At 42.7% G+C, this 24,561-nt stretch overlaps 1 protein-coding gene across 1 annotated transcript in view; it reads left to right on the top strand.

Annotated features, from left to right (window-relative positions):
* The window catches only part of LOC146823139 (uncharacterized), a gene marked incomplete at its 5' end in the record, with an annotated part of 688,665 nt that overhangs the window by 161,362 nt on the left and 502,742 nt on the right, over positions 1-24,561 (top strand). The window contains 2 exons of the mRNA XM_085606373.1: positions 9,613-9,747; positions 22,502-22,581. Of these exons, the coding sequence (XP_085462499.1) occupies positions 9,613-9,747; positions 22,502-22,581 (215 nt within the window). The remainder of the gene's footprint in view (positions 1-9,612; positions 9,748-22,501; positions 22,582-24,561) is intronic.

The raw sequence follows: 24,561 nt of genomic DNA, 5'->3' as shown, positions 1-24,561 counted from the left end.
TATCTGAGTAGACAACACGTGGTAAACCGTATCGTGGGAAGAATTCTCGAACTAACTGTTTGGCAGTAGTCGGGGCAGTGTAATCTGAAACCGGGTATGCCTCCGTCCAACGGGAAAGAGCACAAACAACTACGAGAACATATTTGAATCCTCGACATCGTTCCATCTGGATATAATCCATCTGAAGGACTTCAAAAGGGTGATCAGGAGGCTGAAATCCACCCTGCTCTACGGGAATGCTTTTTCCTGGGTTGAACTGACAACATATCATACAGGTACGAACTTTTTGTTTCGCTGCTGCTCGTAAATGCTTGTTGAACCAAATATGTTGAATGCTGTCTAGCATAGCTTTCTCTCCTAGATGCGCTGGACTATGGACAGTGTTAATAATGACTTGGACCATTGAATCAGGAAGGAACCACACAGATTTTTCCTTCGTCATCCATCCTTGATCCGTTTGGATCCCTCCTAATTCAGTCCATTTCCTTATTTCGTCTGGAGTAGCATGTGTCTGTATGTCAATTACATCAAGAGCGGGATCCTTAACCATCATACAATGTGTTGGTGTCTGGACTATTGTCTTTGTCATGTCGGATGTTTGAGTTTGAGCAGTCTGTTTAGCTGTTCTGTCAGCTAGATCATTGCCTTGAGAAATGATATCAGTAATTTTCGTATGAGCTTTACATTTCATAATCGATATTGCAATGGGCAAATGTATTGCATCTAATAAGGCATGAATGAGGGGTCCGTGCTGAATGTGGGCACCGTGAGAAGTTAAATAACCTCTCTCTCGCCACAGCACGCCGAAGTCATGTACAACTCCGAATGCATAACGTGAATCAGTGTATATGTTGACTTTTTTATTTGTGGCTTAAATATAGGCCTGTGTCAGAGCGACGAGCTCTGCTGCTTGAGCGGACAAGGTATTTATACACTTGGTTTCAATAATTTCAGTGTCTGTTGTGACTGCGTAAGCGGCCACTAACTCTCCTGTACTTGTTCTCATACATGAACCATCTACATACAACGTCAGGTCTGGATCTGACAATGGAACATCTGTCAAGTCTTGTCTGGGTTTCGTCGTGATTGTAATAACATCAATACAATCGTGGGCTAATGGGTCTGTTCCATTTACAGGTAAAAGTGTGGCAGGATTCAATGTGTTACAACGTCTGATTTCTATATGTGGCTGAAACAATGTTAGTTCATACCCTGTAAGTCGTGCTATAGTCAAGTGTTGTGTTTGCGTTCGATTCACAAGAACCTCTACTGCGTGTGGTACTTGTACTGTCAATGGATGTCCTAACACTATGGCATCGCTTTGTCTGATTGCTAAAGCTGTCGCTGCCACTGATTTCAGGCACGCAGGCAGAGCCTGAGCTACGGGATCTAATGTACTAGAAAAATAAGCACACGGTTTGTGTGATCCTGCTTGTTCCTGTGTGAGTACTGACAAGGCAGTACCTTCTCGTTCTGTAACAAAGAGTGTAAAATGTTTTCTGTAACATGGTGTTGCTAAAACAGGTGCTTGACATAAAGCTTTCTTTAGGCTTTCAAAAGCTTGTGTGTGTTCCTGAGTCCAAGGGAGAACAGTCGATGTGGCTGCCTCCTGTGTTGTTAATTGAATGAGTGGTTTTGCTAGAAATGCATACTGAGGGATCCACTGTCTACAATATGAAGTGAGGCCTATGAAAGCCCGCACCTCCTTTTGTGTCTTGGGTATTGGCATATTAGCTATTAACTGAATACGATCTGGTGTAAGCTGCCTTCCCTCCTTGGACAGCGAGTGACCAAGGTAAATAACTCGCTGGACACAGAATTGCAGCTTAGAAGGGGACACCTTGTGCCCCTTTTCGGCTAGAAATTGTAAAACCGTCAGTGATGCTTTTTCACATTCAGGTTCGCTTCGGGCGGTGATCAGCAGATCATCGACATATTGAAGCAAAGCAGTGTTAACTGGCATGTGGATACTGTCGAGTTCTCGTTTCAGTGCTTGGCTATAGATGCTGGGGCTTTCTGTAAATCCTTGAGGTGCGCGTGTGAATTTAAAGCTACGTCCATTTAAACTAAATCCGAACAAATATTGGCTTTCCGGATCTATTGGGACGCTGAAAAAGGCATTCTTGAGATCAATTACAGTAAAGAATGTTGCTTCGGAATCAATAGCTGTCAGTAATGAAGAGATGTCTGGAACTACGGGGTATTGTGGTACAATACATTTATTTAATTCGCGCAGATCAATTACCAATCGATATACTGGGGGAGCCTTTGGATCAGTTCGTTTAAGAATCGGAATTATCGGTGAATTACATACATTGGAGTCGGTCTCCACAACCACTCCTTGGCCGATAAGTTCGTCAATGATTTGCAGTAAAGCCATTACAGCATCTGGGGGTAACTTGTATTGTCGCATTCGTGGTAGTACCACTCCTGCCTTTAGTGTGACTCTATAGGGTGTAATGTTCATGCAACCAACATCTGTAGGGCCTTGTGCCCATAAATGTGTGGGTAAAGTCTGCAGTCGGGAATCCATATCTCGAGACACATAATGACCTTTGAAATCACGTAAAAACAATCTTACTCCTTCCGGAGAACAACATATTATAGCTCCTAGAGCTTTCAGTGTTTTTATTCCTAACAAGTTTTCTGGACATGATTTAGTAAGCAATAAATCTGTAGTTCTGGTCAAGGGTCCTATCGTAAGTGGAAGAGGCTGCGATACTTCATTAACAATAGGTTTTCCTGAAAAACCAAGGGAAATATTCTGTGAGCCTGAGAGGGGTGCCCCTGGAACTTCACTACGTTTTATGGTTGTTCGACTTGCCCCTGTATCGAGTAAAAATTTTCTATCTTGGCCTAATAATTCACTATGTACATAAGGTCCTTCTTGGTCTACAGGGACCTCGATAAGGGGTAAGTCAACTTCCCTCTCTAGGCTGGTTCATGCGTATCGTTGATAATCAGGATAGTCATACTGTGCGGTCTGGTACAGCTGTCGTGTTGTGGTTTGTGTGGCAGCAGCTGGCAACGCTGGTGCGGCTGGCATAAACTGTATAGACTGTTGTGGAGCTGGCATGGCCTGTGCATGCTGCGGTGCTCCTTGTTCATTCTGATCCTGTCTGGGTGGCCGTGGTCTTTCTTTTGTATTACCTATAGCGATATTATGTTTTAAAACTGGACAATCGTGTACGTAATGACCTGGCCTTTTACAGTAATTGCATGTCCCTTTTACAGGTCCTGTTGAATCACCGGAATGTGTCGTACCCTTTTTATGTCCTTCAGCTGGAACTGTCTGCGAGACTAGCATTTTCATCTTTGTGTCTTTCATGCGTCTTTGTTCATGTTCTTGTTCCTCTCTAATCCTATTGTAATGGTACTGTAACATTTGTAACATTTGTGATGGGGTATTACCTTGCCATGTACTCTCGAATTTTAATACTCTATTCTTCACTTGGGGCAAAGAATTTTCAACTAATTTTGTCACAAACAGATGTGGGTATGACTCGCTACTTGCTTTTATACCACTATTTATACCAAAACATTTTTCGAATCGGGCATAGAAATCACTAGTGTCTTCATCTTGCTTTTGTTTACAGGCTGAGATTGCACCCCAGTCTTCCTTTTTCGTAGTTAATAAACGTGGCAGTACCTGTACTAGTAAACCTGGCAGTGCTTTAGTTTTGTCCCCAAGCCCCGAACCTGGACCTCGGGCCTTTTCTTCATTTTCTAATGCTGTCCACTCTATCTTTTGGTCTCCTACCTCCCACTCTTTTTCCTTGAGTTTTTCATAAATGCCAGCAGGCATTAATACCTTTAATATTGTCATAATGTCGGGATAGGTATACTCTCCCATGAGTAACATATCTTTAATTTCTCGGTGGAAACCCGCTGGGTCTTTGTCATGACTGGGTACCACTTTCTTCATTTCTAACAATTCTATTTTCGATATGGGCGTATATACATATACACGTTTAAACTGATTATCCTCGCCCTTTATTGGGTGTACTTCTCGTAAGGGATTCTGTCTATCCATGTAATACATCGGTCTTTCCTTGATGGGCAATGAAACATGTTCTGGACATACAAAAAGAATGTACTGTTTTCTAGATTCTAGTATTTCCTTAATTAACTTAGTACCTGAACCTTTCCATTTATTCGTGAGTAATTCAGTCAATATATCAGGTAAGGGACCAGGATCTGAATGTTGGCTTTTATATAGTATAAGAAGTTGTTGAATCATATAAATCCCAGCTAAACGCTGTTCATCTGGGGTAAGGTTCAAAAATGTGTGTACTATTGTATCATCATCATACTTTCCGGGACTGTCAACCCAATGAACGGCTGACCTGGCTAATTCTTGTTCATCCATAGAATCGAGAAAATGATAACCCCTTCGTTCTCGCAGTAATTTGTCAGCGGCCTGGAACGAATGCTCGGGGGATCTCATATTTATTATAGGTGTTTGGAAATTCCTGTTATTATCTGGACATATCGGACGTATCGGGTCAGTAAAATATCTAGTACTATTACAAGATCTTCCTCTACCTACATAGGCTATGGTTTCTGACTGTCCTGTGGACAGTCCTGATCCTTCTTCCTCCTCGTTTTGTTCAAACTGGTCTACCGTTAATCTTTCTTCGTGTAGGCGTTCTATTTCTTTACGGATCTTTCTGCACATGGCTATTATACATTTTTGCCTATCATGTCTCCCTTCTGATATATTCTGGCTCCATCTGGTAAGAGTTTGCATTATTTCCGGATCTACCCCCGGTCAGTCTTGATTTCTGATCACGCAATTTATGAGGAAACGTAACAGTTCCCCCTGTATCTCCACTTTCTGGTATTCCATAGCTCTGTTAATACATTCAGAGTCTTGCCCTGTTTGGACATAATGATATATATTATCTAGATGCATAGTCATTCCTGGTAACTTCCCTAAATACACCGCGGCTCGTCTGATACGTAATGATGCCAGGATCATTTCGTCCTCTTTGCCGGGCACAGGGTCATATCTACAATCTACTAGAAGTTCCTTAAGCGTGCGGGCATTTATGAGTTTGGGGGTACGTGGATGTGCTGACTCTTGAAAGGTAAGTTTATTTATTCTGGGTGGCGTGGAAAAAATATTGGTAGCACCTCCGGTAGCCCCGTCTGGAGTATCGGGCGTGAAAGGATTCGTAGAACGCGATACAGCAACTATAGGTGTGGACGACACAGCTATAGAAGTTTGTGTAGGAACAGATGTGGAAACAGATGTGCTTGCCGGAACTTGTGTCAGAACTTGATGCTGTAAGGGTACAGGTACAGGATCTTGGCGTTGAACCTCCCCGGCCAACGGTCTATGTGGGGCGGGGTTAGCATACTCGGGAGCTGCGTCATCTAAATATGAGGAAAGAAAAACATCTTCTGCGGTTCTAGGATGCCCCTTAGGATGTACCTTTATTGGAAATAATGGGGGTGGCAAGTCTTTTGGTATCCCCGCAGTAGCCTTAGGTAATCCCTCGGCCAGAAGGGGATACATACCCTTCATAAGGGCATGTCTTTGTCTGTCTACTTGTTCTGATTTTACTCGTGTACCTTCTTCAATTAATAGATTTTCTTGAACTTTATTTGAATTCTCTTTACTCTTCTCTTCCTGTCTACGTGCTTTTTCTGTTCGTCTATACGATTCTTTACGCCATAATTCAATGGCATCTTTCTGTGATTGTCTAGCTTTCTTTTTCCATAATTCTTCCTCTACTTTCACGATGCACTCTGCATCCCAGGTCCCAGTTGCGGGCCACCTCTGACTTTCTGGTAATTCCTTAGTGTAGTCTACCCATAAATCGAGAAATAATATAGCGTCTAGGCCGTGTTTATGATACATGAAGTACCCTGGAGTGTCCCTAGGAGGAATAGGAACAGCTTCTTCGAGTACCCCTTTTCTAGTTGTGATCTGTCTTAATTTCGAAAAGAGCGGCATATTGAGAACTGGTCTGCTACTTGATTTTGAACAAACTTAATACAATAAAACACAATAATGAACAGTCATTCATACCACAATATGCAGGACGTATCAATACATTTAACATTTAACATTTAATGAGCAACGGTGATGATGACGATGATCTAAGAAAAACTTAATCACTAAACATAATACTCGGCATTTAACTGAATTATTCTGAATTTATATACTTGATATACTAGATATACTGCTAAACAGTACAGATACACTGCTAAAACAGTGCAGACCGGATTTGTGTACCCAAACCCGTCTGGACCGGCACAACCTATGTGCACGTCAGAACGCCTCCCCAGTAATGGTACTCACCGGGTAGCTCGGAACGGAAGGCCTCGGAACGGATCTGAACTGAACTTGAACCGGACTGGACTCGACTTGAACACTTCGGAAACCGGACTTGACTTGGGACTTCGGAAACTGGTGGGCCTCTGTGTACCTCGGATCTTGCTCTCTCAGCTAGGCTCTGGTCGGGATACTTCGCACTTCTCACCGCCTCGTCTGGGTGTTGATCGCAGCCTCAGTCGCCCCCGCTTGACCGGAGGGAGATACAGGAAATCCTGCTGGTACGCGTTGTTGTCCGTCCAGCTGTGGCAGGAGACCGGGCCTGCAACGCACCGCCGGCGCGTGAGATGAGAAAGTGTCCCTGTTCGGGCGCCATTCATGTGGTAAATAATTTAATTACCGGGACTTAATTTGATACAGAAACATAATAAAATAGCTCAGTAAATAAGAGGCAGAATCCGTGGTATTAGAGGTTCGGAATGGGCTTTATTCCAATGGTCGATTATAATCGGTTGCTCCAGGTTCCATCACCACGAAGGTTCAGGAAGTGAAGTACATACGTTATTGACAATCAATTACTTTTATACAATAAGCATTACAGTGAAGCAAATACAAGAGGCGTAACAATTGATAGTGGAGATAATATATTCATACGTGGCAAAGATAGGCGTAACTGGGTGTGTTTAAAGAACGTCATCAGATGTGATGTCATAAGAGGGTGGTTACATGAAAGAATTTCGCAATGTCAGCAGAAATACTTGGCAGAAATGCGCGCGCAGCAGCATGACGTGTGATTGACGTGCAGCTAGGGGGTGAAGGGGACTTGACATTTAGCTCTACATGTGGCGACAAATGTCTGGAGGGTCAAGTCAACCTAATCCCAAATCATATCTAACATCCTATGTTTAAAGAACTATGTTATCCAAAAGAGAGGCCTTCTTGGAGTAGAATCTTATTCTATACTGACTATACTGACTGCTAGTGCGTGTACAAGCGTCTAAGTGTCTACACTAGATGCGAGGGCAGGAATCTTCCATGGTAACAGTGCTATGAATTACTTTCATAAAGACAGAGAAGCCGGGCCTTTGCTCGGTAGCTGGCAGAATGTTTACTTAAGCTACTAGACAGGAATGCATTGGGCAGGGAGCGGAGCAGATAATTTCCGAAGGTGAAATACAGTTCTTGGCAGGCAGCAAGCTGATGTCAGGCATCGTGAGCCGGGCAGAGGATGAGACAAAGTTCATGGTCACAGATGCAGGCTCGGACTGGAGCTTCAGAGACAGAAAGCAAGAAAAGCTTGATGACAGAATCAGGGCCTACTTGCCTGGACTGTAAAATGGCATAAGTGAACCATATAAAGGCGGTGGCCTTTCGTACTTAGGAATGGAATATCCGGCCCATTCATGGCGGATCTGAAAGAGGACATGTTAACGGTGGACGCACATGTATTTGCGTCTTCATAACTGGAACTGGAGGGAACATACATGTACTTGTAACATGCACATAGAACCGTTGGGGTCCAAGATAGGGGACATAACTGACCAGAAAAATCCATATTTCCACAAGTGTGTTATACGTACAGATAGGTCTGTGTGATGACTGCCTTGAAGATTAGACTTCACAAAAACTGTGCCTCAGATTTCACAAAACATCACAAGATGTTAGAGAAATCTGTGAGAATGTTAATTTTTCTGGAAAGACGAAAATGAATCAATCTTTAAAAAAAAAATTCAAAAATTCTAGTTTTCTAATAGTCATGTTTATGTTATGTTTCAATTGCATATATGTTTTCCCAGGTATCTTAGAATCGGTATTAATAACGACTTTCATATAGTTAGTGCAAACGTAGGTTAGTTCAGCCTTAGCATACCACTTTTGAGCATTTCGGGTTGCATGTCAGACCGATCTATACTCGTGTGGAAGACTGTCAAAATCGTTGTTTCTGTGGACTTGATTTTTAAAAAAATATTGTTGGGGTTAGAATTTGTTTCATTCACCTTCACGTTCTCTAGTGGTTTCAGGATCTGCCCAGGACATCTGTGAAAAAACTGAGATGAAACGGTGTTCGAATTTTGCATGATGCCAACATAAACAAAAAAAGTGAACTGCACCAAATTAAAAATGTTCTTATTCTTTGACATCCACGTTCAGGGGCATGGCAGGTTGCACTTCTTAAAAAAAGGTCTGTAATTGTGTCCACCTTTGTATGGAAAATATTTTTTTAGCTAAATGGCTGTATTTTTTTTCAGCAGATAATAGAGGATCATTTATAGTTCAAATCTATTTTATTGTATTTCAGCATTTCAATGCGACATAAGCTAAAAGCCATATGCAGTAAAGTCCATATTTGAGGCGCTGCACGGCCTACAATCACAAAAACAACCATACCATTCCCCAACCAATCCCCCCTCACCAACACCTTTGTGCTCTCTCCGATATACTGTGCCTAAGCTTTAAGTGGGTCTCCTCTGTCCACGCCCCGCATGTCTGCCCTATCAGCTCGTGCCCTGTCATCGAGTGCCATTAAGCGCAGCAGACGTAGGTAAGAGGACCATTTACACACGTAGTACCTTTCCCCCAATCCACTGGGGCACCAAAAGCACCAACTCTGCGAGCTCAGTGACAACCTGCCCGATATATTTGAAGTTTGATGTTTTGGAGGAAACTTCTTCTGCTGACCCAAATCTCCATAATGCTGGTTTGTGCTTGAAAAGCATCAAAGCAATGTCCCTGATCAGTCAGGAGTTTTCTCCAGGTGCGTAGGGGGCATTGATGTTTTTTTACTGCCTAAAACTGCCATACTCCAGGTGCTCCCACAAAGGTAAACAAAGCTGCCTTGAAAGCCCCGAACAACATAGAACAGGCCTTTTGTCTTCAGACTGATAGTGCCTCTGCAGCGCCTGACTCGAGGGGCAGATTCAGAGCCTGATGAGGCTCCATTGTAGGCAACTAAGCAGTTTCCCCACCTCTAGATGATGTGAGGCAACTGGGAGTGGATTGGGCATCTTGATGTCCAGAATGTCCTTTTACCGCCCCATCTAAATGGCCCTCATACTGTTTTGGCCAAAAGCTTAAAAATGTATCAAGCAAAAAATGACACACATAACATGTTAATTGTCTCGCTCTAAACTAGACAATATTCTGGAATCTAAAAGTGGCTACCAAAATAGTTTATTTCTGTTGGTCTCCACCGTTAGCTTTTAAGAAAAAGTGCTCCAGGTTGATGTTAAAAAACTATAAAGAATATTGATTGTTTGCAGGTAATAGTGATGTTATTGTTTTTTTGTTTTTTTCTCAATGTTATGCTCTCTTCTCAAACCTCTCCACAGTTTCTCCTATGAGGCAAACCAAGGCAGCTGCCACAATAAAGGCCCCCTTTCCTAAGCCAGCACAAAAGATTCAAAGGGCAGCCCAGAGACCAAGACCAGCCGTTCTTCCAATAAAGAAAGTATCTCCAGTGCAAGGTAGGTTCCATTCTGTCTTCCCCAACTTGGAGTATTTCCTATACACTTGGCAACTTTAGGCAAAAGTTTAGTGCGATTTCCAGATCTGACATTAGCTTAATAAGCGATAAAGGGCTGTTAAGCACTTTGAAGTCACTAGGAAAATGTGTCAATCAGTGTGAATAATGATCATTAATTCTATGTTTTCAAAATCACCGTACGTTACCCCTGGTAAGTCTAGTATATACATTTTCTCTAATGACTGATGCTTTTACAATGCCAATTTGTTAGGGCTTCTTGTATCTGAATGAGAGACCCTGAAGGAGTTTATATTACAAAAGGTACAGTGCAAAGACTACATTATTAACATCCTCTTATGGGTTGATGACGTTGAATTCCTTGGTAAAAGAAAATCCTCCAATTTCTAGAGGAAAAGCTACATTTGAAGTGAAATCCACTTATGGAGCTACATCAACCACAGGGATAGTATGGTGAAGGAAATTCCACCAAGATTGTCACCTGGATAAACCCTTTCACCAGAAATTCCAAAAATCATTTCCCCTAATTTCCCAATTCTATATCTGGCCCCTAATCTTTTAAATTAGTATTAGTTATAAGTTAAATATTTGCCTTTGTCACTTTTTTCCACTAACTGGAGACATTTAGAACCTGCGGTGTGTTTCATTTTTTTAGATATATTTTCTTTGCATTGATTTAATTACATTACTTAGTTTATCTTCTCATTAAATGCTTCAACTGGTAGACTGTTTTGCAGGAACTTGTAGTATCCACTTATCTTACCATTCACTAGCACTTTGTTTGCCCATGTAAGATGATTTGCTCAACCTACTGGCTCTTATATTTCTACTCCAGTGCTTCGCAGCTTCATGTTGTAGTGAGCATTCCACTGTAAATGGTTTAAGCTAAGAACAATTTAAACCTGGAAGTGTTAACTACTTACCTCCATTACGTATACTGCCATTGACTATGAGTGCTTGGCCCGAGGATAATCTTTTTTTAGTTTTCCTTATTCACATACTTCAAACATTACTGCAGACTACAGCCATGGCATAGACATATGATACGGCACATCGTTTGGTTTAATTCACCTTAGAGATATGCATGTCATGTAGGTCTTATATATATCAGCAATGTGCTATGTACTAGGCCTGGGCGGTAAATTCCGTTCCGCTCGTGGAATTTGTGTAATTTCGCGTTGCGCGGAGAATGCGGAATTGCCAAAAATTCCGCGATCCGTGACTTCGCAGAATTTTTTGCTTGTTCGCGCTTTCAAAATGCGTGTTCGCGTGATATCTCCCTCCGAGCACGCAAACAGCGTTCGCGAACAGGAAAAAGCAACGGACGGAACAAACAATTCCGCATGTTTGCGGAACTCTCTGCGTGCTCACGGAGATTTTTTACCGTTTCGCGGAGCTTTGCGTAGCGCGACTACGCACATTCCACCCACCCCTACTCTGTACACATAGCCATCATCACCTTATCCATAGCCATCTTCTACAGAACCACCATCAACTAAATGACTAATTAAAGCTAAGCACTTTCTGACAATATCAACGAATTCTGATCTTGCAAATAAAACACAAAATCAACATCTACACTAAGCTCCATCTGCCCTTTAATTCGCCCCCAAGTGCATAGCTTTTATACTCCACTCCAAATTGGATAGCCTTCAATGCCATCTTACCCACTGAGCCTACCAACATTATGAACTCAATCAAAGATTTCTCACATGAAGACAACATCCTGCTATCATCTATTGTTAAATCTCTTTGAAGAGATGCCCTCACTCCCCTCCTCAAAATCGTCAATTCCTCCTTCAGCCTGGCAACCTTCCTGGAGGACCTCAAGGCAGATCAGATCCTCCGCCTGCTGGAGCACCTAACCCGCTCCCTCACCAACTTCCACCCCATCATCTACCTACTCAGATACAGATCACAAAAAAATATTTTCTGCAGGCCTCCAAATTTGGCTTTAAACCATGTTGCTGCACAGAGACATTCACTCTTCAAGGAATTCACAACTCCTTACTAATCAATGACAGAAATGGCCCTTGTTCCATTTCCTGCTTGATCGCTCCTTCTCCTTCGATGAAGGTGACCGTCAAAGAGTGATGCACACCTTGGTTAAATACATGTGCTTCTGCAACACAGTCCTTCAATGGTTTATATCCAACCTCGTCAATAACCAATAAGTCATACAGATTCCATATATTCCTCATATCCTGCAGACGTCATGCTTCAAAAACAAATGTCAGCTTTCTATAATTATGTAAGTGGGGATAGAGATCTTATGTCCGTTGCAGACCTCCATCCCTGCCTTCATGAGACCCCTGCCTTGCGAATAATAATGAGGCAGGAGTTTTTGATGTTCCCTGGAAATAGGCATTTTAGAGCTGTGATTGATTCATCATTCGCAGTGCAAACTGAAGATGCAGCCACAAGCTAATTGGCCCAATGAGTTGTTTGTGAACTCACTTTAGCTCTAAGATCCATAAATACACTGAAGATCCTCAACTCTTATAAACCTCTCAACCAATGACATTCAGCTGTTCAAAATGTGACTTTATCTAATTTAGAACTGGATGCCAAGCACCAACTGAAGCTCAAACCAACAAAGTCAGAGTTCCTCCTATTCATCAACAGCTTGAAAGAATGACAGATGCAGGCTCGACTACTGACATTAACGTAGATGGGTTTCACGCTTCCGCTGACAGACAATGAAAAAACACTTGGATTCTCCCTCAACACGGACCTTGCCTTTAAAGATTACACTCCTAAATTTAAGACACCACTGTACCAGCAGGAGTCATGAAGGAAACAGGATGCCCTGTTCATGCTGACCACAGCCAATGAGCTGAGTGGAACAGATCAAAACCACCCTAGAAAAGGTTGCACTCAAGCTAGATCCTGAACCAACAGCAATGGGTGAAGAGGAAATAGTATAAAATGAACAATAACCAAGGGCCCTCACGAATAGCTCAAGACATCTTGGTGAACCAAAATATTAACTGGGGCATGCAGGCTCTTCCACCATCAAAATGCCTGGCACCAGGGAAACCTGCATGTAATGCAGAAATATGAACAGTTTGGCACATATCTACAAGAGAATTGGAAAAGGGAGAAACACAGTTGGAGGAATGTCAATGCCCTTGTTGCTTTGCATCATCTCGCTGGGAGCAGAATGAAAAACATAGTCAGTCTGCACTTCAACAGCTAGCAGTGATTTCAGTGATGAAGAGACAATAAAGAGGAAAACATATTCCTCATTTCACATGGTAGCAACCTGAAAAACAATCAAAAGACCTCAACCAGGGTGCAGATACAGCACGCTTTGACTCAGGCACATCAATCAGTCGATGTAATGGGCAGTCAACCTTTCAGGTTGCCCAGGCCCCGACTAAAGCTGTTCTCCACAAAGCAAATAATTTACACATCTGGTGGGCACAAACTCATCCCTTCAGCCATAACATTTTCAACACAGATATGCCAGCACATCTGTCATACAAGCCAACTTCTATTTATGCAATGAAGGCTTTAGGATTCTCATTATCTGCAACACAGCAGAGGACCTTGGATTAATATTCTTTGTAAAACATTTGAGTGACTACCACGTTGAAAGCATCCTCCAAGAATTTGAACCCATTTGAAAGATTAGACTGCCTCGGGCATAAGTAGACCAAGCTAGAAATAGATAAAACCATCAAATAGTCCTATGACACAGAAGAATCCAGTTCCATCTAAGACCATTGGTAGAACAAGAACTAGAGAGACTCGAAGGCATAATATAATTGACAAAGTATCCAGGCCCCACCCATGGGTCATAGTAGTGGCAACAAAGCTCAAACAATCATGAGCCATCAGGATAGACAAGATAGGCTCTTCCTAATAGAGTCATTTAATAGGAACACTACATTACCCCATCACAGATAGTATCGTAAATAACCTCAATGGGGTGCAGTTGTTTTCAAGGTTAGATTTTAGTGGGAGATATCACCAACTACGTCTGGACCCCAACAGCAGGTACATCACCATATTCTCTATGAATGTGGGACTCAGATGTTACAAACAACTACACTTTAGGATCTCTCCTGCAGCTGAAGGTTTTAAAAAGGCAATCTTGGAAATACTATTAGTGCTCCAAGGTGTCTTCAAGATCAGGATCCACATCCTAATATTCAATAAACTGGTGGCTAAGCTCTACCATAGACTTTAAGCCACTCTGTAGGATGGTGACCACACCCTTCACAAGGCCATGTGCGCTTTCTTAAAGAACCAGGTGCAGTTCTATGGATATATCTTTTCAAATGTTAGAGTCAGTTTGGATCCAAAGAATTCCAAGGATAGTTCAAATGTCCTGACTCTGACATCTGCATTCAAGGTGAGGAGCTTCCTTGGCATTGAAAGCTATTGTGTACAGTTCATTCCTAATGTGGCCATCCCATGGAACCACTCACAGCTTTCATAAAATTCCAGGCTGTGTCAGAATGGTCAGGAAGGAATGAGGAGGCCTTTTAGAATGTCAAAATAGCACTGTTGTACGACACAACTATGAAGTATTTCAGCTCACAAAGATGCACAGAGCTTGTGGTGGAGTTAGCCCTCTGGGGTAAGGGGCTGGCCTGCTACAATACCAGTCCAAGAGCACATGGGCAAGGCACTCACTGACACAGAGCTTCCAAATAGAAAAAGAAGCTGTTAGACCTGTCAGCCTTGGGTTGTTTTCCCCCAATCTTTTCGGCTTCCTCCAGAATTTAAGTGGATCTCGTTTTTGCTAGCCTTAGGACTCTGTGCACGTTACCACTTCTAACTAGTGCTAAAGCACATGTGCTCACTCCTTAAAACATGGTAATTTTTGATTTGTTCCTGATTTGACATATTGTATAGTAAAGTGGTACTAAATGTGCCCCGAGCCTGTAAATTAAATGCTACTACTGGGACTGCTAAAGTACACAAAAAGTGATGGATGGAATGCTTGAATTAATCTCAGCCACTGGTAATTACTCGGGCCGCATCCCAATCCATTGTTATTTTGCACTCCATTTCACCTCAGTTTGGACCCAGCCATATACAAATAAGTCTTGACCCATCACCTGTTGGAACAGTCCAGCCCAAACTGCCAAACCAGGTTGACCCAGAACACAAGCAACCCAGAACGAGTTTTGCCCAAATTATAGCCTGGGTACAGCTTGGTTCCAGTGACACAGTGTGCACAGGATCTATGTCTGGGCTTTCCCGTCCCACTTAAGGCGACACACTAAAGTATACAAAAAAGTGATGGAGGCGATGCTTGAATTACTACTGGGTCTCCAGCACTGATTGAGCCACCCTCTAAGTAGCCCTTTAAAAATATCAGCCCTGCCAGTGCAGCCTGGGCGTGTGCAGTTTTTAGATGCTATTTCAACCTGGCCAAGTAACCCATTTGCCAGGCCTAATTAATCCTTTTTAATACATATATGTCACCCCTAGTGTAGGCCCTTAACAGCCCAGAGGGCAGGGTGCAGTGTATTTGAAAAGTAGGACATGCAATTATAAGTTTTACATGTACCGGTGGTGAAAAGCTCTTAAATTCATTGTTCACTACTGCAAGGCCTACCTCTCCCATAGACTAACATTGGAGTTACCTTATTACATTTAATAAGGTGTCATTTCCAAATGGGAAAAGATAATCTGTTCATGTTTGGTGTCTTTGGAAACCTAATTTAAAATCCTAACTTATGGTGAAGAAGTCGAATTTTAAATTGCAGTTTTGAAAATAGCACTTTAACAAAGTAGGCATTTTCCTACTTTAACCATTTAGTGCCTGTAGCTGGGTCATATGACTAGGTGTAGCAGACAGTTGAGCTTTATGTATTCCTCCTAGGCAGTCACCCACAATAGAGAGCTTAGGTGTACCTGGATTGGCCATCACTGAAAGGATGAGAGGAAGGAGCTGGTCATAGCCCCACTTCCACCTGAATATGCTGTGTCCTTCCTCCACACAAAGAACTGCATAGCACCTGTAGTACATCAGGAGCCAGGACAGGGCAGGATGCCTGGGGACTGCAAAGGGAAACCTCTATAAACATCTCCCCCACTTAAAAGGCACAACTGGGTATAAATAATGGACCTCAGACAGCACCATATCACTACACTTCTGGACCTGTGGATATTCTGACAGGAAGAAATACTGGGTGCTGCTGAAGGACTGCCTCTCTGCTGAACGAATGACCTGCTGGACTACTGCCTTGCTGTGCTTACCTTGCTGCCTGCCTTTTTGGCTGGGTGGAAGGGCTGGACCTGCAACTCTTGAACCCAGAACCCTGAGTGACTCCAAGGGCTAGTTGGCTGGCCTCCTGATCTGAAGCCTCCGGACACAACAGGCTTCCAACGACCTCACACCTGCACCTGGACTGTGCCATATGTGAGTCCACCTTGCTAAGTGGTGCCACCCCAGTTCTGACGCATCTTCTCTGGTGCGCAGCGCAGCCCTGAGCAAAACCAGCACACTGATGCTACTGCGGGAATCAGAATCGCCGCAAAGATCTGCATCGCAGGCCCTCACATCCCTTATCAACAGCAGCCTCGATGGTGATGCTGGATTCCACATCACTACCTCGCAGCTAATCGGAACCGACACACTGCCTCGACTGTATGATGCATCCTCAACACCCGATTTCTCATTGCAAGCCCTTTTTGACGCAATCCTTGAGGACGCTGCAGGACTTCACACAGCAGCCTTGCTGCATCTCGAAACCGACGCATTGCTCAGCTACCACAACGCATCTTCGAAGTGGATCCTTGCAATGCTCAGCAAACCAGGATTTAAAGTACTCTGTTCAGCAACTAACTGGGTCCCTGTGGACGGCTTGCACTCCATTGTGGGCTGGCTACAGCGACGCAGTCCCATCCAGCGCGGGCAGATATCCACAGTTGGTGCTTCACGCTTTTTGGTGCTATTTTCACTAAAACCTTTAAAATTAAATAACTCTGAATCTACTCATTGGATTTTTGTTGTTTTGGTCTTGTTTTATTTATTAAATATTACTCTATGTTTCTAAACTGGTGTGGGATCCTTTTGTGGTGTGTTTTCACTGCGTTATTGTTTGAAACGTTGCACACATACTTTACACATTGCCAGTTAAGCCTGACTGTTCTGTGCCAAGGTTCCCAGGGTTGAGCACAAGTTAATTTAGGGTTTGCTTGTAACTTCATCCTGAGAAGAATTGTGGTTTCTGCTTGAGAAGGGTTTCACACCCCTCAACCAGTAACCCAATTTCTTACAGAAGCATTTGCAATTAGGTGGGATGCACTCATTTCCATGTGCTTCTGTATGGAAAAAGACTGAAAGTGGTCATTGAAATCAAACCCCTAATCCACCACTTTGGGGACACATCTCAACATCCCCTTTGCTCATAAAGAAGCAGGTGATACAACTCAGAAAATAAAGCTTTTCAGTTGACTACAGGCCAGGAATCAACCATCTCTCAGACTATCGCTGCAGGCTCTCAGTAGCCTACAACAGCAGGGCAGACAGCCACACTGACAAGACATTTTCCTTATATCACAGTCAGGGTTCCCCTGGACACTCATGAGTGGAGATTGTCTGAGCAACACTACAAGATGAATGTCTCCAAAAGCAGTAGCAAACGCTGCGGCAAAGGTTGTGGAAAACATTCCTAACCAATCTCAAGACCTGCAATGCCTACAGCCTCCTTACTCATTGTACAATGCAGCAAGTTAGGTCAGAGCTAAGTATATCCAAAAAGGGCAGATCCTGAGGCGGCATTGGATAGTTATCCAGAAGACCCTCCAAGAGACTGGCCCACCTGGGGCATTAAGGAATGACCAAGACCCTCGCTAGGTTTAGGGAAAAGCTATGATTCATTTGCAGGGTCAACCTTGTTTAAGCCACCACACCGTAAATTGCCTGCTATGCTAGCACACCTGTGGAGCTGAATATCTTGTCCCACTCATCAATGTAGAACAGTGCAAAGCACCCTGGATAAAGGTAAGTGCCATATTTTGTGCCTTCTTTGACAGGAGGCAGCTCCAGGTTGACATTGGCTCAAGCACAAAATTTCCACTGGAAGAGATTGTAGCGTCCAAAACCTTTGAACATGTAGTATCCAAATTGGAGAATAGCATCACTGTCTATGGCATGCAGCTAGAGTTCAAACCAAATGTTTCATGCTGGTGAGTTTCACAGCTACCTTCAAAAATTCAGAACCCACCACTGGAGATCACACCCAACTTACGAATTGGAATAGAACAAATAACATAGAATGGCCCCACCACAAGTTCCTGAGGAGCTACTGTAACACCTTGTGCTGTACCACTCAAAGTGCACCACCCACACCATTGTTTGAGAGGTCCCAATAATCAAACCAGTTGGCGAAGGTGGACTATGCTGGCAGAACTAAATATAGAGGATGAAGTCCTCATCAGAGATTGCCACCTAGGTGGAAGTTTCACAGGTGCTATCAAAGAGGGCTATGGACATTTATTGCTGTGAATAGGATGATGATAATAACCCAGAAAGAGATGGTGACAGTCAGAAGAAAGGTTTTGTTGCTTGCAACAACACAAAACTGAAACACAGTGAGTCACTACCAAGGGACTAAAGCCACAGGAGGGAAGAATTGGGCTGGGTCCCGACCCTGTCACTGTAACTGAGTCCACTCAAACAGTCCATTGAGGAAGTATCAAGAAAAGATTCTTGAGGCTCACAACCACCCCAAAGAGCAGAAGATAGCATCCCCTACTACAGCCGGAAGCCCTAGGTCCACTCACTTGCCCAGAGACTAAAAGACTATTTGTGGTAGCCAGATAGTGAGTGCTAAATGTAGTTGACCCTGTTAGGCCCAGTTGCAATCCACAGTGGGAAGGCGTAGCCTGATCCAACTCACCAATTCTCCTGAAGTTAGACACAGTGTGCACACCCTAAGGCTGAGCGTGGATTAGGGCATAAATAAAGGGGGTAGTGGCCACTTGATGTCAAAACCATTAAAATATTTGTTAGCTGTCTCTTGATTTGATGCTCGGCATAAGAGACCCACACAGACTACTACCAAACCGATAGGTAGACATGTAGACAAAGAGGTAAACAATTTCCAAACCTATAAGTCTCAATACAAAAAAGGATCAAGAAGCCACAGATTCTGAAGGATTTGTATCACAGTGTCAGAAGTTTTCGACCACACAAACCTAGCTTCAGATGGTATTAATTTTAATTCTCATGCAAAGGTAGTTACTTTGGTTCCCATTCCTATACAGCATTATCAGTTTGCAGTGTGCTATATGTGCAGCTGCTTATGGTATTAGGTGAAATGTTCATTTGTTTACAAAAACGTAACAAGCATTTGCAATGTCTATTAATCTTGCTTACCTTTGCATACAAGCGAGATGGATTGGCATTGTCAATGCTTGTATGTAATAATCTGTCAAGAGCTCCGTCACATTTTCTGCAGTTTTTGTGGTGGCCTTGAGAGCCTGCAAACTGGTGTTGTTAAACAACCCCCACACCCTTTCTGTCCCCCCCTGGGGGAGGGGATGGGGTTGTTTAACCTCAATCTGCCCCCTGGATAATATAGTCTTTATGCTCTTCTGGGGCGGCAGATGGAGGTTTGCCTTCAATTTGCATCTGGAGGACAAAGATACTTTATTGCCCCATTTGGGGTGATGACATGGCCCAATACCTGGGTGAGATGCCCTGCCTATTTGTTTTGCCTAAATGTAAATTCCCTAGTGTCTAGTGGGGTTTCTATTACCCCCCAGGACAGATTAGGGGCAACCTCACAAACCTCCTGTCTGCCCTCAAGAAGACCAAAAGACTCTATTGCTCCTCTGTGGTGTGGGTATGACCTGATGCCAGGGTGCCCCTATCCTTTAGTTTGTTTTGGCTCCATTCAAGCTGCCTGGTGTCTAGTGGGTTTTCTGGCCCCATGGGGGTCTGCTCCACAGGGGTGGGGGGCAGCAGAAAGATTGTGTTGCCTCTTTTAAGATGGCAGTATGGTTCAATATAAGAGTAGAATGCCCACACCATTAATTTTACCCCAGCATTAAATCCCTGGTGTCTAGTTCCAACACGTGAATATAAAAGAGAGAGACCCCATTACACCAAGCGACAGGGTTCCAAATATGATTCAATTATCAAAAGTAAATTCTCTTGGAGAACACCATACATCCATATATTCTCATCCAACAACTCATTAAAGATCATACAATCCTCTATACCAGTCTTTAAAGGGACCAACACGACAATTAGTAACTGTCACATTTATCAAAATTTAATATTAGTCATATCAAATAATTCATACATATTTATTGCCTAGTGCTGTTTCTATTTAAAATACAAAGGACTGATCTCTAAAGTCAAGTGAATCTATAAATACCAACTGGCAATCAGAACAGCAGCTAGCAAACTGGCAGCAAATACTCCGAACTGACGTCCACTAAAATATTACTAGTAAACCTGCACCAATTATTATAAAAAGGCAGATTCCTTGAATCACATTGAGTGTTACTTGTTCTCAAATCTCCCTCTTTAATTTTGTCAAAAGGAATTTAAAACTGTAAATGCGGGCAGTCTGTCTAGATTTAGAAAGAATAATACATGCAAACTAAATGTAGACAATTAGTATTGGAAGCTACTTTATTGGAAGCCTGTTCTAATGTCAGTGTCAACTAATGTTTCAGCACAGTATAATTGTATTAGTAGTTTGTACCTGCTGCTTGTTGTGTCCACACTATAAATGTTAATGTCTTCCATTTTCTTCCAGCTGTGTGCTACTACAGTTTTATGGGCTTTTTTAAAGTGCTGGCTTGTTTAGGAGGCTGGCAGTGGAAGGGGGGATTCAATGGTGGGCAAGAGCAGAGTTTTGGATAAAATGAAGGCATCTTAGTTAGAACGTTGGTCCCTTGCCTAATGTATTTATAGCAGTGGTGGTGTGATAAAAGGATGGATTTAATGGAACTGAGCTGAGGGTAAGGGCTATAGGTTTCAAAGTAGTGCAATGCCAGTGAAGCAGAGGCACTTGAATTTAATCTTAGCTGTGATAGAAGCCACTGCGGTTTATGCAATGCTGGCTAATTGATAGTCAGGAACATCTCTGTTCATGGGGTCATGGTGCTTACTGTTCACCTATGATGGCTGGTAGAGCAATGTAAACAACCAGTTTTTGGAGGTCAGTAGGAAGTACCCAACATTCCCTTTGGAGAAGGCACTTATTTTATTCCACATATAAGGTGAAAAGGGACCAAGAAAGAACATGGACCAGGGAGTGTCATGTTACTAAGGTCTTAAGAGAGGAACTCCTATTTTTGTGCAAGTTTCATTCTGCTTTTTACTATCCATTCCTAGAGTCTGGCAGACAGGATCACTTAAACATCATCACATGTGATGCAAAATAAAGGACTCTGGATCATTCCCGAAGAAGCTAGATCAAATCTGTTTAGCATCTCTTCCTAGCCGTACTTCACTCTGCTCCATTACCAAGCACATACACACATTTGCATTGACATGTTTGCAGTGAACCAATAAGAGCAGTGTCCTCCAACCACACATATAAAACTGTAACACTTGTAGGCGTCACCCTGGGTCAGAATTTTGACCGGCAGTGCTACAAGAATGGTTTCTTTGCATTTCTGCAGGGGAAGTCTGCAACTGGTAGTTCCCTTGCACGGTCAGTATTAAGGACTTTATTATGATCAAATAATCCACCCTGTGCTTTCACCAGACACACAATACACAAGCTAGCAGAGGCAGGCTGGATGGTTAGGTAAGAAAATATCTACTTTCTAAAAGTGGTATTTTCAAACACAGAATGTTAAAACCAACTTCACTAAAAAATGTATTTTATCATTCTGAGTTCAGGCATACTAAACTCGAATTTCTACCATGTTCAATGGGTTAGTTAGGATTGTAAGATGTTTTAATCAAACTGCCCATTCTGGCCTATGGGGACAGGTAGCCTTGCATTAGTGAAAAACAAAAATAGCTGTAATTCACTATTAGGGCATGCCACACATACCAGGGCATGTCCTACCTTATACTTACAATGCACCCTGCCCTTGGGCCTACCTTAGGGGCGTCTGATATGAAGAAAAGGGAAGGTTTAGGGACTGGCAAGTGGGTGCACTTACCAAGTCGACATGGCATTACTAGACTGCACACAGGCTCTGCAATGGCAGGCCTGAGACACACTTTACAGGCTGCTTCTGTGGGTGGCACAACCAGTGCTGCAAGCCCACCAGCAACCTTTGATTTACAGGCCCCGGGCACACATGGTGCACTGTACTAGGGTCTGACAAGTGAATCAAATAATCCAATCATGGAGTCACTAATCAATACATGAATTTACAATAGAGAGCATATGCACTTTAGCACTGATCAGCAGTGGTAAAGTGCCCAGAGTCATAAAACAGCCAACAACAGGTCAGAAAAAATACAGGAGGAAGGCAAAAAGTTCAGGGATGACCCTTCAAAAAGGGGCAAGTACAACATATATGTATATATAAAAACGTTTATAAGGATTTAATGATACACAAGTGCATCAAAATCATCACTGCCACCACTGTCACTGCTAGTCACGAGAGACTTGCTTCTCCAGTATTAAGAAATGGATATTATATAACAACATAAAAAGCTAAAACTGTTGAGTGCTTTTCTTTCAGGCATGTATTGACATTTGTTTTAACATTTATACTTCTACCTTGTTCTTCTGACGCTCATGGCAATCCTTAAATTACTCTAATGAATCACCATTCAATGACTACAGGGAAGAGGGAAAAATCTCCATTGATTCCAGTTGTCCCGAAACCCTCGCCTACACGGCCTTCCAAGCCCAGCCAACAGAAGGTAAGAAAGTGATTTGTTCTGTAACCTTATATCCATAGTCACCTTCAGTGCAGTGGCCTTACATTGAACATAGTTTAGAAAGTTTACAATAAAAGTACCATGTGGAAACAGCAGAATCTCATTCAACAAACAGAAGATGAGTCTGTTCTTCTGGATGTACTGATGCTATCTCCAGACAGAGAACATTTATTATGTGACTAATAGGATATGAGTGTTGAATAACTTACCTTGACATTTGTTTTCCTAAGTCATTATGATAGATTCTTCAAAGTAATTTAAAAAAGTATGCCATCCCCCTCCTGTTTTGAGCTGGTGTTTGGACACATGTGAGCTGCACGTAAGTTGTCATCTAAATGAAGATCCCTACCATCACCACACCTTACATGAAAAGTCATGGCCACATCAAGAATTTACCTTTCAATGAACAGTCTCTCCAAGAGCATGTTATATTTTCCCATTTCCTGGGGCATCCTCGACCCTCGTATTGTGATTTCTCCATGATCATGCACCATCCCACCCCCTCCTCCTGAACCAGATTCTAGCTACATGGTATCTGGTTCTTACCAGGTTCTCCAATAAGCATGAAGAGGATTCTTTCCATCTCAAACCTTAAGAACCACAGTGCATCCTAGGTTTATCATTCTACATAGGGCAGGCTTGCTTGCTGTAATTATCCACTTTTACAGTGAGGGTAGTAGCATGACTGCTACATTGTATGTCAAAATATCTTTGACACAAATGTTCTCTAGCATAAATTATTCTTTACTAACATTCATATAGATTTATGGCCAGGTCCCTTTAATCTGGCCTCATGGATTAATTTTCTTTTACAGTTCTAGGCTGGTAATTCATTAAGTAATCTGAACACGTGTTATTCTGAGCACTGCCCTGCACGCAGAAAATGTCATAACTTTAATTGAATTACCTTGATGTAATTCTTGCCCATGAATCCACCACATCAGTTACAAAAATTAGTTCCAATACACACCTGGTACAAAGCCGGAGACTCTGTACTAGCCAGATGTTTAATAGGAACATATATCATGCATCTTGCAGTTCGGAACATTGTGCTAACATGCTCTGATCTAAGAAATTGTTCCATAGCTGTCACTGAATTTGTTCCTCAAGGAAGCTTAATGTGGGGACATCTGTGTTAGGAACTGTACTGGGTTAATGTAGACTGAAAATGTCCAAAAGCACCGCCTATAAATAATGCGTGACAGAGGATGAATCTCACCGAGTTGCTGTCAAAGTGTTATTGGCCGTTCTCACCATGAACCTAGCCCTGTAGATAAAATGATTTGGCAACTGCACAATACAGTTCAAGAAATTTGAGCTTGTAATTGGCGTAGATCCTTTCTGAAACAGTGATCATGCAGCAAACATATGCCTCTGTCTTGGCCCTTTTGCCCTCTCTGGCACACTGAAGTTTTTAAACATATTGATGTCTCCCACAATCTTACCATTGATTGCATCATCCATTTTACCTTGGTTAGTTTGGGGGAATCCATCATAACTTGGCTTGTCTCTACAGCATGCTGCTAGACTACCAGAAGCAGAAGTATATCAGATCCCCAGTGGTACCATAAGAACGTGCTAGTTCTAGCATATGCTGTGCCCTTGAGAGTCAGCCATGGTGGTCTCCCACTATGATGCACTATTTGGGTTTGCTTCAATTTGTAGTGATTCACGCAGCAAAGTGTTTGCAATCCCTTCCCCTGGAGTGGAGAACCATACAGGCATGTCCCCTATTGCCCCTGATATTCGCAATGACAATGGAACTAATGGCGGCGGCACTCAGGGATCGGTTGAGAGATAGGGGGATACTTTTGGGCAACACTATTCATGTGGTTTCCCTCTACTCCAATGATACGCTGGTATATATCTGACAACCAGCTCAGTCTATACCTGTCCTCTTAGAGGTACTAGGGACGTTAGTGCCGTGCCCGGTCTGTGAACAAACCATGAGAAGTCCAAACT

The sequence above is a fragment of the Triturus cristatus genome, chromosome 5_2 (assembly GCF_964204655.1).
Source record: "Triturus cristatus chromosome 5_2, aTriCri1.1, whole genome shotgun sequence".
NCBI classification, from domain to species: Eukaryota; Metazoa; Chordata; class Amphibia; order Caudata; family Salamandridae; genus Triturus; species Triturus cristatus.
Note: the sequence above shows the minus strand (reverse complement) of the source record. Positions and strands in the feature narration are given on the sequence as shown.